Raw genomic sequence first — 16259 nt, forward strand, 5'->3', positions numbered from 1 at the left:
GGCCTTCTAGGAGCAATTTGAACTCAGGTCAATAACTCAATAAAGTCCATGTTTGGCCCTCATTCTTTTTTCTTTCTCTTATTTTCAATCATATAATCTTTTATAAAATAATATTACATACAAATAAAAAAGCTTTCATTCTTTTTTTAACCACAGATTTAAAAAAAAATACTATTTCAACTATTAAAATTTGGAAATAATGGGGCCAAACGAGGACAAAATTACACTCTTTCTGCTTTAGTTAGACATTGATTTTATCTTACCAACATTTTTGGTCGCAGTTAGCAACTTGCAGGGAATGATAATGGGTTAGTGCAGGGTCTAGCAACCGTTAGGTCCATTACCATCTCGACCCATCATTTTTTTGAAAGCCAAGGTAGAAATGAAGATATAGCAAGATGGGACGACGATTTGAAAAATCTCATTATTACCCGTTTAATTAATCAATCAATTAATATTATTTCTAATTTTTTCAAATAAGAGTTCGTTTGATTATAAAGATGGAATGGAATTGAATTGAATTGAATTGAAAACGAATTCTAGGGAATTGAATTCCCTAAAAATTATTTTCGTGGGAATTGTAAATTATTGTGTTTGACTGATATAATTTTTCATGTGAAAAATGTTAAAATAAAAGTACTTTTTAATGTTCGTTTAAATTTGTTTTACATGAAAATTGTCACTTAAAGGAATAGATTTTACTAGTATTGGAAATGAAATTTGTTTCCACTGCCAACAAAAAAAAGTCAAGAAAATCATCTATCTTTTGATATTCATTTGACTTTATTTTATATGGAAATTGTCAATTAAAGTGAAATATTTTTTTACAATAATTCTTAGAATTTGTTTTCATTAAAAAAAAAATCGTGTACAGTGCCTCGAAAATCAATTCTCACCTTCTCACAAAACCATGAAAAATACAATTTCTAAAAAAAGCAAGAATCCAAATTTCATGAAAAAAATAGGGTATCGGACACTGCAAAATGGGTGGAAAATAAAATTTGCATGGAATTAGCCACTATTAAACATGGCCTTAAATTCAAATTGAGAAATATAAAAATATAAAAATAAAATAAAAAGATTCAAGGAAGAATTAGCCACTATTAAACATGGCCTTAAATTCAAATTGAGAAATATAAAAATATAATAATAAAATAAAAAGATTCAAGGAAGAATTATGTTCCCCGTCCCATTTTATCATTCGGAGACGAAACAACGTGAGGTGGGTCAAAAGCAGGGAATTTTTCCATTTCTTGGTGACGCACTTCTCTAATTTTTAGAAAGGGGCAAAGTGAAAAGTTATTGAAGTCTGATACACGCTTCAACGACCGATCGATTTTGCTCATTGAGAGCTAAATTTGGCTGCGAATTTGTTCCATGATGCATTTGATTCTCTAAAATGATTTGATTTTCATTCTAATTTGAATTATATTGATGTCAACCCCAAATATAACCCTATCGATCGCTTCAACTCAGAACATCACAGATCCCTCATTACGGAGAGATTCCCACACAATTTCCAAATGGTACAATTCAGGAAGCACGGGGTGCACCGGATTCTGGCGCGACGCAGCTCTTGTTGTACCCTCAGTGTTGTTCGTGCTGTACCTAGGGTTTCAAGCTAGGCGATATCTGAAGAAGCTGAGCCACCGCAGGTCTTATGTAATGATTTCGTACTATGCGCTTATCTGGTTCAGCGTTCTTCTCAACCTCGCCTGGTCATTTCTTCAGGTACTCTACGAAAAATTTGATATTTTTACTCCCCTACCTGGTAAATCGGCTGCAAAAAAATCTTTACTGCGTCGTCATTTTCTCGAATTAAAGATCGTTATTATTCATTCAGCTGCATTTGATCAGGAAATTGAATAATGTAATATGAGTTTGAATGCTTAGACTTTTTGGAATTTACCGTTCTGAGTTGGTAATATACAGACTTTTAGCAGCGTTTTTCCTGCAATTTTAGCTGTATTTTAATAAGTAATGGTTTGCAGAGACTTAATTACCCTTCACATATATTAAAAATTTTATGGGCTAGGTTCATATCTTGATTACTGGCTAATTTGGGTATAATTGTTATTGGATTTTCTTCTACACTGAATTACATGACCATTTGGCTGAGTTTGGTTGGATTATACAAATTACTTGTGATTGTTTGGACAAAGACTGTATTCTTCTCGCACATAAAGTAGTTATGGGATTTGACTAATGTCAGTTTCGTTGTACTAATCTTTCTCATGCTTAGAAGTCTAAAAAGGTGATCTAATCAAGATCTTTAACTAAACAGGGGTGGAAATTGAATGAAATTTCTAGTCACAAGTCCCAAATGCCATGTAGGTTTGCACATTAGTTGAATGTCATTAAAATAGACAAGATATTTTAGAGTGACAGCGTTCATAGTTTTACTCAATGAAACAAATGGATAAGAGCAACTCCAAGAGCCTCTTTAAAAGTGGAATACTTTATATTTTAAAGAGTCAATCTTTAAAATTTCACTCCAATAGGCTCTTCACTTTAACATTTTAAAATAGAGAGTGGGTTTCTTTAAAATTTTACTCCAATAGGCTTTTCAATTGAACATTTTAAAATAGAGAGTGGAATTTGGAGAGCCTGTCTATAATTTAATGCTTCAAAGGTTCCAACTTCCAATGCACAGTTTTTTGACTTAATTAAATAATATGTGCAAATCTCAATATCTCTAAATTGAATCATTGCAAGGCTATTGGAGCACTTTAAAATTAAATGTTAAAAACAATAAATGCATATTGGGAATGCTAAAATTAAATTTTAAAAATAAAGAGGCTATTGGAGCACTTCAAAATTTTTGCTTTTTAAATTTATAGATGCTCTTTAAATTGTAAAATATGCTCTTTAAAATAGAGAGCCTCTTGGAGATGCTCTAATGGATAACAAAATAAAACACAGGAAGTTACCCTGGATGGACGAGTGACAGAGGTTATATAGTTTGTGATGTTTCTAGTTTAAAGCTTCATCATGTTAGTCTTAGTCCTTATTATCTATGCCAAGCATTATGTAATCATTCGGTGTAGTCATTTTTCCAAGAGATCTATACTTGGCTCTTGAACATGCATTATTTTTCCTGCATTTATTCCCGTGTTCCATCAAAATTTGTGTCCGATCTGATAGAAGAAGCTTTCTAGATTCAAGAACTTGCAAAAACATATCAACATCTTTCAATGTTAAATGAAGTGATTTTTATAATTTTACTGAATTGGAGATTCCAGGTTATCTAGTTTAGGATGGTATTTGACTTTTACCTGGAAAACAGGAATGGCAGTGTGCTCCAGGGAAGGAGATTGCATGGAACTTATTGTCATTATTCACGGAAAGTGGAATGCTATTCTTAGAAATTAGCTTAGTGGCCTTCTTGCTCCAAGATAGTTATGCTAGTGGATTGGAAGCTCTGGCACGTACTTTCATATTTTCAGGTGTCTTTGTGGCTGTCGATATACTTCTCCAGGTAATATCTGTTCGCTTTCCGTAGCATAAATGATGGAGATCAAGATAGGAATAAAAATATAGAGTTATAGTTTAAATAGAAGTTTTAAATTGAGTTTAATTCTGATTAGATTAGATAAGATTTGTTTTGATATTTTGATATTATTAGGAGTTTGTTTCCTTTTTAACTTCTTTTAGTTTATTATCCTAAAAATAGAAGGTCTTATTCATTGTAATTCACAACCCCGATTATATGAATAAAGATTGATTTTTCCTCTTGCCTTCAATTATTCTCTTCTTAGACCTCCTTTCTTTTTTAATCTTCGATTATTCTTTAACAAGTTATTCGCATCCTGCATCAATTTGGTATTAGAGCAATTCTTTTTCCTTTGGCCTAACATCCTTCATTCTCAAATTCAAAAAAATAATAAAAATAAAAATCCACCAACCATTTCCTTATTTCTAGCCCATAACTCAACCGCAACACCATCATCCATCTAAACCATACAACTACCTTCATATACAAAAAATTTTGAACAACACAAAAGACGAGAATTCTATTTACAGCAGCGGGCACAGTTTTTTTATTCCCCAATTTCCATCTTGCTTTTAGTATTAAAAAAAAAAAAGAAAAAGAAAAAAGAAACAGTAGCATTTAATTCCTTTACCATGTACTTACCATTTTCACTTACCAAAAAAAGTAATTAAAAATTTTTAAAAAAAATGTTCCACTGTGATACTCAAAAAATGTCCAAGTACCTTCTACTTCCCAATATCAGTACAATTACCTCTCATCTGGCAACTATGTTAACCCCGTCCATTATGCTTTTAGGCATATTCCATTACAACTATGGGATTTTGATTGTCGGACCAGTCCGAAAGCATTTCTGGGTTAGATCGATAATCTTGAAAAATTCTTCAACTATCACAATCTGAGTGACTCGCTTCGAATTGTCTATGCTAATTGGTCACTTGTCAGTTCCACTCGAAGTTATTCGAAGTTCTTTTTACGTATTCGTCTAAGTCAACCATTAATTACTTTGTAGGATGAAATGAAACAAATTCTAGGCAATAAACATGCCCCATGTGTATCATCGAACCCAAATGTTAAATCAAGTCTTCTTACACTGTAAGTAAGGTACATCCACTGTTAGTGAATATCTAGCCAACTTCGAAGACTTATTGCTCATTTCTTTTATTTATGAGGCTCCCCACATCAGAACATCTAGATTTATCGACGGTATGAATCCTGAAATTTTGCCAGCCAACATCCCTAGACCTCGATCATTAGATGAAGCATATCGTCTGGCCAATAATTGGTACATATTTTTTTGACTTAAATCAATTATGTACAAAACTAGACACATCACTCGAAACAATTTCTAAGTCTAGTTGTGTTCATCCCAAGAAGACAATGAGGTTTTTATTGTTGAACAAATTGACTTTCCTGTAGGAGTTGACACTTTTTCCCAGAATCGGTGGAACGGCCGGTTCGGTTCTAGATCTTCTAAAAAATAATTTGATTTTAGGACAAATTTTTAAGAACCGACCGGTTCCGGTCCAATTCCCGGTTCTAGTATGGGAACCGCAGGAACCAGACGGTTCTCATTGGATTTTTTTCTTTTTTTGTTAAAATATATAATTCAATTTTCAACACTTTTATAAAAAAATAATCGGGTTATTTCTTAATTTTAGACTCGAGCACTTTGCTTCTTCTTTTTGATTATTTCCTTGTCTCTTATAATTCTTTGATTAATTGATTCTCAAGCCAAATTAGAATATTGGGTAAATCTATACCTCAATAAATTTATTTACAATATGTAATTTCATTTATAAGATACGAAATTTTTATTTTGTTTTCACTTTGATTATATGATTATTATTTTGTTTTCACTTTTTAAACTATACCTAAATAAATCTTTGAATAGTATGTTCGGTTCTTCTATATTTCGTTAAAAGTATCACGTTGTTAGCATTTTTAGAGTTTTTATTAGTAGACATTTTATTTTGATATTTTCAATGTAAAGAACCGGACCGGACCGAATCGGAACCGATTTGCTAGATTCTGGCAATGGTTCCATTTCTAAAATTCCCATTGTTATTCGGTTCGGTTTCCTTTGGAATCGGACCAAACCGGATTGTGCCCACTCCTACTTTTCTGACAATGAGGATGAGAGTTTTGAGACTTGTCTCATACCGCATCTCACACTAATTTTGTACATAATCGATCATAGCACAGTTGATGAGTTATCATTAGTTTTGACACTTCAGCCAAACAGTTTGCCTACTCCTAAATGCGCTTTAAAAGTAGAGTTTGTTGTTACATTACCTCAAATGATCGATGCTCCTCGAGTTGCAAAGATTATTTCTAAGGCAATTATTCTCTTGCACGCTTTTCATGTTGACATTGGGTGGTTGCCTACTAATTGCAGACATATGACATAAGTTTATCATTTTGCTATCAATGTTCCTAAATTTTATGTCAAATTAAAACGACAAATTATTTTCAATCATAAAATTTTTAAGCTTACTTTTGATACACAGTATAAGTGTGGAGTCCCTAATGATATTTATTACGCTTTATTGTGTGTTTCATTCATTTGGTTTCCTAAACACGTGAAGAAAAAAGATTTTTGGTCATGCACATAAAGAAAACGTTATTAACTGGCCATTACACTTAAATGAAAGTTACATTTTCAATGTGGAAGAATTGTTTCATTATTATGGCATATTCGAGCCTTCGATGTTGCAATCATTTTTCTTATAGGCTTGTATATGGTGCTAGTTCTTTTTGCTCCTCTTTATGCATAACCAGCTGAAAATTTTGTGGATGAGTTGCATAAATTTGTTCATTTCGAAGTTTCATGTTGTAATTTGGTCAAAAAGAGAGATTGTCCCACTTTGTTGGATCATATTTTTGGTGATGATTTACAGATTCAGTTGATGTCACATGATCAGTTCAGATACTTGGTTTTTAGGAAAGATTGCCTTCCTTGGTATGCGTTTAGCAAGATGATGTTATTTAAAATTCAATTCAAACACTTGATCAAGACAAAAGATCGACCTCCTACGCTACGAAGTTCCCGTCTAACTCGTCATAGTTGAGTTCTCTCAGCCACGGAGAAATGATAGAGATAAAGATAGGAACAAAAAAATAGAGTTATAGTTTAAATTGAGTTTAATTCTGATTAGATTAGATAAGATTTGTTTTGATAACTCTATATTTTTATTCCTATCTTGATCTCCATCAATAAATACAGTAACTCGTTATCATATGTACTGCTAGGACATTCATTGACTTGCTGTCCCAGTGTGAAACCTGTTTTTTGGTCATTTTTTGATATTCTTGTCTCTTGCATGACCTTTCGCCCCATGTGTTCTTACCCCATCTTTGCAGTGATAAACAGCTCGTACTGATGCCTGTATGATTCCAGTAGCTTAGAATAATGATGCATTCATTCTTGAATTGAAGCTCAGGACGTGAATTACTGTACGTGTCATTTCAGTGGTGGTCATGATTTTCCAATGATGCTTACCTTGATAAAATTTTGCGTCATTTCTGTAAATATTATTCAAATATTTAATACTGTTATCATTCCGTAGCAACGACAGTAAATTAGTTTGTTTATACTCGAAAATGTATATCTAGAAATGAAGTCTCTGATCCTTCCATTGTACACTCCATTTCAAAAGCCCCCTGATTCTTTTGTTACAAATATTTCAAATGATGATGCACTTCTTCACACAAAATAAAATCGCAGATTATTATCATGTGAGATCATTTCCTTTCACAGGCAATATTCATATTTGGATTTGGGGTTCCACTCTTTATTGATGGTGAGACGACACATCGGGGAAAGTGGGGTGTATGGTTCACTCATACCCTAGTGCTTGCAGCAGCCTATGGCTATATTGCATTCGTGCACTATTCAAAATGGAGAGATAAGTTGCCACGTGAGTTTTAATTTTAACTTTTTCCTTAGTCGAGTCTCTTTTTTGCTCCTTTCCCCCAACTAACCTGACTCCCAACTGTGTGCTGGGGCAAACTTTCAGCAAGACCAGCATTCTACAACTATGTCATCCTCATGTTTATAGTCAATGTAACTACATTGTTTGCCTGTGGGCTTGCCGGAATTGGAGCTGGCTTCGGACTTTGGTACTCTGATTTTTTTACGCAACCAGGTACTATCACCAGATTTGTTATCTACACCAACTGATATAAAATGGTTGTCTTCCTCTCTGCAGGTCGTACAATTTTATAGTGATAGTTCGTCACTCCCTCTATCTTCCATTTCTGTACATAATTTTTCTTGCTGACTTTTTCCAGGTAATTATTTTATATAGTAATTCAATTGAGATATTCTCACATACCCATATAAGGTTTAACTTAATTTATGTGCTTTCTATGGCTATATTTTCAGGAGGAAGATTGGCTGTTGGATAATGCTTATTACTCGGAGATGAAAGATGCAGGGTTTTTCGATACTGACTGGGATTAGCCTATGGAAATAATTTGTATGGGATCAAAATATTTCAGCTGGACGGACTTGTAAATGAATTCCGTGTAAATTTCTGCAATATTTACCTTGCGTTAAAACAATGAGCGTGGTGCACATTTGTACTACCACGAGCAAAACAAAAATCCGAAACAAGTTGTGGCACAAACCAATCATTAAGTCGATCTTGATTCATGATTGACAATTCATCGTTATACCTTCGTTGACTTGTTTTTGGTGGGAACGCCAACAAAATGAACTTTACTGGGAAATATCGTTGCTAATCATTGATGAAAGAAATAATAGAATACAATTTACGTATGTAAAGTCACCATGCGCTAACTACAAAGTTCTTTCAACAAATATGTGAATTAGATAGGATTGGCCAACAAAATATAGAATCCATTAGAAGGGCTTTTGGAAAGTTAAAAATTGTTTTAGAGAATAAGAAGTTGCTTTTAAATATCTTTAGATAATTTTTTAGAAATGTTTTGTCTTGTTAGAAGATGATAATTTCTTAGAATTGTTTTGTCTGGTTAGAAGAGTTTTTTTTTTTTTTAAATAATACGAACTAAAATAATTTAGCCAGGGAGCTCTTTTTTATTATTTCTTTCCATCATAACCTTAATAGCAGGTTGGTTACAACTACAACCGAAATAAAAACCGAGCGTTAGTAGTGAAGCTCTTCTGAAATAAGCTAAAATATTGCTAAACGAGTGCTTATTCATGATTTAATTTTTGTGATAAACAACAAATTAGCAAAGGGAAGAAGAAACTATTCAACTTGTTAACCTCCTTGCACATGTCAAACAAGATATTTACCGAAATCTCGTAGCAGATAACTTATATAAAAGAGAACGATTCTCAATAGTTTCATAGTCACAAACAAGAATGTACTTGTTATAATTTTTATTGAAAAACAACTATAAACTTGTCATTCAACTAGATAAAACCAATATGTGAAATATAGTAGAACTTTCTCAAAAATTTCTTCTATCATCTCCCGTGCATTTAGCGGTGACAAATGAGTCAATCGGCTCAGACGGCTTGTGGCTTAACTCGGAAAAAAATCTGAGTCGGCCCGACTTTGAACTCGTTTGTACAAGCCAAGGCTCAAGCCAAGTCTCAAAAATGAGATTTGGCCTGAGATCGAGTCATCCCATGAGCCGCACAAGCCCAAATAATGGTCAGCCCACTTTTTAAATTAAAATTGTAGTTTATAATTGTTTTTTGTGTATTCGAGTAAAAAAAAATTGAAAACCCCATGAGTCGACTCGGCTTGACGAAGGTTTGAAGCTTTGAGACAAGCTTGAGCTCAACTCGAGCCTTTTCTTTGGAGAGCCGATATCAACCTCGAACTGGGCTCGTGGCCCACTCGACTAGTTGACATCACTACATGCATTAGAAGTTGAAGTAGAAGCCTCAACTTTCACATCCTCTTAAATCTCTCATTCCTCTCATTCACGCCTTTCCTCTTTGCAAGGCTGCTCTGTCCCCTCGGACCTCATTTTAGAGGACACCCTTAAAAGTTTTCCCTTTCCCTATGCTTTTGTACTAGGGCTTCTCTTTCTTACTTGCGGGCATGGCTGCAAGTGATGATCAGGAAATAGGCAAAGGTAACTTTCAAGGGTGCTTTGACCCTTGATAAGTGCATGGATAAATTTTAACAAACAAATAATGACTAGCGCTCCCTGAATGGAATTCATCTCCTTCTTTTGGTAGAAACATATCTAACTAGACGATATAGGATTTGAAGAGCTAAGGTGCTTTCATCAAATGATGCATGTGTGCTTAGCTACTCCCATACCAAGGGGCGGCCCTGATTTGGCACAGGAAACTAAGGCCAGGGATTTAAATAAGATAGTATTTGAAACGTGGATCTCAGATCTTGGTTCGTTTTCTCGAATTTTCATGACTCGGTGAATACAGATTGATAACATCAGTGATAGTCTTGCCTATTGTCCTGATCAAAAGAAAATATGATGAAAATAATGCTAGAAAAAGTCTATGAGTACAAGAAAGGTTGGACAGAAATGTTACAGGGTTTCAAAATGAAATGACGTGGCAGAGTTTAAAAAAAAAGGAAATGAAAATACCCTTTTTTCTACACACAAAGACCGGGAATGGAAAGCCTTTCACACCATTTTTCCCAAATTTCGTCTGGAGCCACCGAAAACCTATCCATCTCCGGCCAAAATCCAATTAAACTGCAGGCATGCAACTCCGACCAGTTTGTAAACAGCAGAGCCAAACATTACCCAGATGGTTTGAGGCGTTTTCCCATTTCCCCCAAATCCGACGTCTCTTCCATTTCCCCCAAATCATCCACGGAAATTTCTTCCCCATTTCTTCCAAATCACCCACGAAATTTCCTCTCCATTCACTTAGAACGCTGTTCCTGTCGCTACGTGAAGCGTAGTCTGGCAGCGAACGTGAAAGTCGACGCCGCATTCAGCGAGAATATTCGAAGCCGCAGTCGCCCCCCGCCATTGCCACGGTAAGAAGTTTTGTTTCTGGTATTGTACATGGATTTCGACATAAAAATTTTTAGTTCGTCGGCTGAAAGTTTCAATTATGAAAATGCTACATGGATTTCAACATAAATTTTTTGAGTACGCTGTCTGTTATTGATTTCATTTTGGTTCTGAAAGTTTCACATTATGAATATGCTCGTAAGCTCACGTGGCTGGTAATGCCTAAACTGTATTTCTTTCCCCCTTCTGTTATTGATGTCAATCTTGTGGTAATGCGAATTTCTTTCCTAACCTTTCTCGTTACTCCTCCCTATAGTGCTTAAATTTTACATTGGTATTGTGTTAATGTTGGCAATTGAGATTGAATACAGTTTATTAGTTGATGTGGGATTTTGTTCTTGAGATGAATTCATCTTTGTTTACTTGTTTTTGCAGCCTGGATTGACTACAATGAGAGGAAGGAATTTAGGAGTTTGTCATAGTTGCAGAAGCAGTACTCACTACTTTGGAGAATGCCAAACAAAGCGCCGATGTCCTTCATGTAAACATGGATATCGAAAGTGTTTTGAGGTCGAACGGGATACTCAAAACAAAAGCCGATTGTTCTTCACTTGTAGTAACGATTGTGGATATTTTGACTGGGTGAACGAAGATCTTCTAGGCGGGGAGTCAAGTTCCATTAACGAAGCGGTGAATCATGAGTCGAATGTTGAAGATGAAGAGTTGCCAAGACTCTTTGACAGTCTAGCTCGAATTAGCGAGAAACGAGGCATGGACATATCAATGCACTTGAGTTTTAGCAAGGGAAAAGGCACACTGAAGTGCAATGGGAAAGGGAAGGGTTCAAGTTGAACAGTTTATTTGAAGTTGCTTTATGGATGTATATGTAAGCTGTAGGCTGTAGTTGAACTTGGTCGCTGTAGGCTGTAAGATGTATGGATAATCTTATCAAAATTTTTCGATCATTTTACATGATTCGTATTCGGTTTGTTGTAATCTTATCATAGTTGCTAGAACTTTATGGATAATCTTATCATGGTTGCTAGAACTTTATGATAGACTTCTTCTCGTTTTTGTTTGCAAACATCTCGGTTGAATTGTTTAACTTTATGGTAGTCTAGTGTGAGCATTCAACCTTCTTGAAGAGTCATACATTAACATTAGGACAGCTGAGACAAATCACAGAAACACCTCCAAATCACATAAAATAGAGTTAATATTTCTCTTCGTAGAATAAAAACGAGTTCATTTCTACACTGGAATTTGAGTGGCCAAGTGACCCATGGACAACCCCTTAAGCATTGAAAATATAAGTGGAATGGATGGCATTTTCAACCCAGATGTACATTCTGCACTAGATCTAAAGCCTGCCTGCCCATTGAATACAAAACTTTCCTTCAAATGTCGTACAGCAACAGCAGTTATCCCCTTCTCCAGTATAATATCCTTCAACCTCTCTCCAGGGCAAACTTCTGTTTGGCTGCGAACTGAGCAATTTTTTCATCCTTAGGATTATCTTCATACTGCTCTTGCAATATGTCAAATTCCCTCCAATTTTGCAAGTACGGATCAAAATGCTGGACGAGAGCATCCATGGCTGCAGATTCACCTTAAGTCAAGTATGGTAAAATTCTGGCGACCATCTCTATGTTCCTCTGCTGTTTACTTGACTTCTTAAGTCCTCAAGGGTGAGACCAATTGCTCTTGGTTGGACTTCAAATCATCTCCCAGGTGCTGTTTAATGAAATGCAGTATTAGAAAAAACAATTATAGCATGTTCGAAACTAGGAATGGTAAAGCATAATGGAATACAACCAGAAGTTTGGCGAGAGAAGTAAAAGAAAGTATATTAAAACAAACAAGTGGAGGTCTATCAAAATAATTTGCATACCTGAACCATGCTCAACAGAATTTCGAGTCCACCACATTCTCGGACAGCACCTGCTATTGCAAACTCAACCTCAGGTTCTTGGGTTTCCTCCCTATCCTCATCCAATTCTTTGATCATCGGCTCGATAGTTTCACCATCCAATCCCTACAATTTGGAGAACTTATCATTTGAATGCAAGAAAATGAAAAAAAAAAAAAATATATATATATATATATACATCCTCCCAACATCAGAGTAGACGCAGCAGTTACTTTGGAGTTTGGACAACATAATGTTTCCACAAAAGACGATCATAAGAAGGGAACACCCACATATAAACCGCATAACCTATTACATTATGACTGTAAAAGCAAACCTGAAGGCGGTAAGTTACAGTCATTGGAGGGAATTCTCTGGTAGATGTGAATGTATTAGTGGATGGGAATGCTGTCCCAGCTGATGTATTTGAAGATTGGCCACTTGATTTCTTCCAAACTTGCTCATAAACTTGAGCAATACTCAAATCGAGGGAGATTATATTTCCAGCAACTAGCAGTTCCATGCCATAGTCATCTTCAATTAGACCCAACATATCCGACTGGTGGCAAATCTTATTTTTGACATCACGCATGAGTGGACTGATCTCAGCACTTGAGTATAGATTCTTGGTCATTGATCTCAGCACTGATGCTTCATAATATTCTACTCGGAATTCTAACTAATGTCAATTTCAGTCTCCACTTTCTACACATCATTCCTAGAGCATGGTTTCTAAAATAAAACAGCAGAACCAACTAAACCTTATCATACCAGTTCTCGATTTTTGACCAATGGAATACCAAATTATTTCCTAATAATTTTTCATTTTTCACACAAGTATGTCATAGATAAAAAAAGATGGCAGTGACCTTGCCTGGATAATGTCATAGATAAAACAAAATTTCGGGTAGCAAGAACGCAACAATATGGCAGTAACCAACTGAAGCCTACAAATGCATAAATTGAGAAAAAACTTGAAGCATAAAAGCATTGTAAAAGTCTAGTAGAAGACACAACAGATAAAGGACATTGAATCCGACAAGCAACACATGAATTTAGTGTGACTTTTAACATAAACAAAGCATAATAGGAAGAACTGTGGAACTCGAGACCAAAACAAAGCCAATATTTTTCTTCATTCGATCAAAACTCGAGACCAAAACTCCGTTCGATCAAAAAGTTGCAATAATCTTTTCTTCCCCTCCACGGCCACCAGTCAAAAGAAACCTGTGGAACCTTCACTGGGCAAATGTTGAGAGTAGTTTGGCATGACATCACCTAAATGAAAAGATAAACAATTACAATGTCACAATATAAGAAATTATCATACATAAATACGTACGAAAACCGAGCAATATATTACCTTGAGCATTGATTATAACATTTGTTGGTGGCAACGTCTGACTAGCATTGTAAGCCTACATGGAAAAACACAATTTAAGCAACTTTGACCGTGTAGCGAACCTAAAACAATTTACTCACTAGTACGTTCTGTGACGATGATAAGGGTGACGACCTAGAACTCTGAGAAGGTTGAGATGCCTGGATAGTTGGTGTTGCCTCTTTTGTACAACGAGGCCTAGCTCTCGATTTTTTCCCCTTGTTTGACAATGAGGTCACCTGGATGTTGAGCAATAAAAATAATCATTTTGTGCACGCAAATTTCCATAAAAATAATTTCGAAAATTACCTTTTCCAATGGACCCTTCCGCCGGCGTTTCGTAGGTGTGCCCTTTCTGCTCGATGATACAGGGTCTAATATGCTGGTGGTGCTAGTATTCAGTGAATCGTTACAAGTGGAGCCCATGTTTGTCATATTTTGCAAACCGCCAGCGTTTCGGATAGTCGATATCGACATTCGCAAATCTGATGCTTGAGATTTTATCCAATCCATTATAGTACGGGTCCAACCGTCATCATTTGCTGCGAGATCTGCGACCTCTGAAAAAGCCCGACACATGTCATCATACCTCAACTGTTCGGGGGTACTCACCAATCCATCATAATTTACTGCAACCCTTGTGTGTACTCTACTGACATCTCTTCTCCACCTCCTGAGTATGTACCTATCTAGCATCGTCGTAACGTCATTACGAATCAATATTGCGATCGCATGCCTGCAAATGATTCCTTGAAACTCAAATAGGTGACAACTACAAATCAACTCGCATGACTCCTTTCGAAGTGACACGTGAAAAGTTTTCTTCTTCGTATGCTCCTGATATACAACATGTTCCCGCACATCGTAGGTCGTCCAAAAATGATCATTCGTATTTTCAGATATGATGTCACAGTATACTTTCCCAATGAACTCTTGTTGAACTTCCTTGAACTTCGGAATGGTGTATACTGCTTGAAATTGTTTTTCCATTTCAAATGTCGTTGCACAGGACACCATTTGGGAAAATGACCTGAAATCGGCCTGGAACTCTTTCTCAACTTTACTTCTCAGTGCTCTTTCATATTGTTCCACGAACTGCTTCAACGAAGTCTTTGAATGCACGTACCCATCGAAAAATGCATTCATACTCTCAGATCATTGGGTTGCTGACATCCCTGCCCAGAATGTAGTCTTCAAATAACATGGAACCCATCGATTCCTATTCTCATACAATCTCGATAACCAATCATTATCATGTAAGTCATATGTATCAAGCATCGATCTCCAACCTTCTTCGAATTCGTCAACAATATCTGAGTCATACACCAACCCATGTATAGCGGCAAAAATTGAGCTCTTTTGACTGTGGTAGCCAAACTTTTCTGGCAGTTTCTTCATAATGTGCCAAAGACACCATCTGTGCTTCGTTTTCGAAAAAACTATTTCAATGGCATTTTGCATTGCCCGATCTTGATCAGTAATGATCCCTCTAGGTGCTTCACCATGCATGCACTCAAGCCACGTCTTGAATAACCACACAAAAGTCCCTGTTTCTTCATTCGATAACAACCCACAACCGAGTAGTGTACTTTGTCCGTGATGATTCACCCCAACAAAGGGGGCGAAGGGCATGTCGTACTTATTTGTTATATACGTGGTATCGAAAGTGACCACATCACCAAATTCTTTGTAAGCTTGCCTACATCTGTTATCTGCCCAGAAAACATTCTTTAGTCGTGACTCACCATCTAAATCCATACTAAAAAAAAATCCTGAGCACCTTGCCTGCATCTTTGAAAAGTACGCCTGTAATGCAATGGCATCTCCTTCTCCAAGGCGTAATCGTCTCTCTTGGTCAACATAGTTCCGACAATCTCTCTCCACAAAAGTCGTATTCTCATACCCCTCTGCTTCCACAACTGTGGAGTTGTAGCTCTTGTGTAAGGGAATTCCTGCCATATCATTCACTTGGAGTTTTCGCTTCACACTCGCACTCAAAATTCGATTGCATCGGTACAATCTAGACTTTGAAAGACTTGTCTTATGATTATGATCAAGGTACACTTTGTTAATTCTCCAAACTTCAAGATTATCTAAGGACGCAGATATTCTTGCTTTGCAATCAGTCTGACTTGTTGGTTGCGGCTTCAATGAACCGCCTGTAGCATAATTCCTTCGCCCTTCGCGACTACATGTGAAAGTCACGTATCTCATAACTCCATCATCACCTTTTTTCGAATTGGAAAGCCTACAGCGTAAGCATATCTTTTGTAGAACTCCAACATTTCTTTCTCATCATTAAACATCATGCCTACCTCAGGCTCAGAGGCAACATCTCCTGCTACATTTTCATTGTCCAATATGTTCAAATTATGCTGGATAATCTCGCTGTCACAGTCAGCCAACACATCTTGATTCTCATCTTCCATAATTCCTTTTCCTGAATAGAGTAAAAAAATGAGAGATTTATAAGTACAGAGATAATCAAAAATATATATGTACAGATATAATCAAAATTGCAATATCACGTACAGCCAAATTCA

General features: G+C 36.0%; 2 protein-coding genes across 2 annotated transcripts; one reads left to right on the plus strand and one right to left on the minus strand.

The window, feature by feature from the left end:
• Positions 1-1159: 1159 nt before the first annotated feature.
• LOC111401588 (transmembrane protein adipocyte-associated 1 homolog) lies at positions 1160-8159 on the plus strand. The gene is made up of 6 exons (XM_023029393.1): positions 1160-1731; positions 3287-3478; positions 7251-7410; positions 7510-7612; positions 7702-7783; positions 7878-8159. Exons 1-6 carry the CDS (start codon positions 1435-1437, stop codon positions 7953-7955), a joined length of 912 nt encoding a protein of 303 aa, XP_022885161.1. The 5' UTR covers positions 1160-1434; the 3' UTR covers positions 7956-8159.
• Positions 8160-14871: 6712 nt separating this feature from the next.
• Positions 14872-15930, minus strand: LOC111400430 (protein FAR1-RELATED SEQUENCE 5-like). Its single transcript, XM_023027850.1, has one exon. The coding sequence runs from the start codon at positions 15928-15930 to the stop codon at positions 14872-14874; it is 1059 nt and encodes a 352-aa protein (XP_022883618.1).
• Between the last annotated feature and the right edge of the window lie 329 nt (positions 15931-16259).

Source organism: Olea europaea, chromosome 10 (genome assembly GCF_002742605.1).
Source record: "Olea europaea var. sylvestris chromosome 10, O_europaea_v1, whole genome shotgun sequence".
Lineage (NCBI taxonomy): Eukaryota > Viridiplantae > Streptophyta > Magnoliopsida > Lamiales > Oleaceae > Olea > Olea europaea.

Coding starts and splice junctions, on each gene's coding strand:
- LOC111401588 (XM_023029393.1), top strand. CDS start 1,435: ATGTCAACCCCAAATATAACCCTATCGATCGCTTCAACTCAGAACATC. Junction 3,479..7,250: donor CTGTCGATATACTTCTCCAG/GTAATATCTGTT, acceptor TTCCTTTCACAG/GCAATATTCATATTTGGATT. Junction 7,784..7,877: donor TTCTTGCTGACTTTTTCCAG/GTAATTATTTTA, acceptor CTATATTTTCAG/GAGGAAGATTGGCTGTTGGA.
- LOC111400430 (XM_023027850.1), bottom strand. CDS start 15,930: ATGAGATACGTGACTTTCACATGTAGTCGCGAAGGGCGAAGGAATTAT.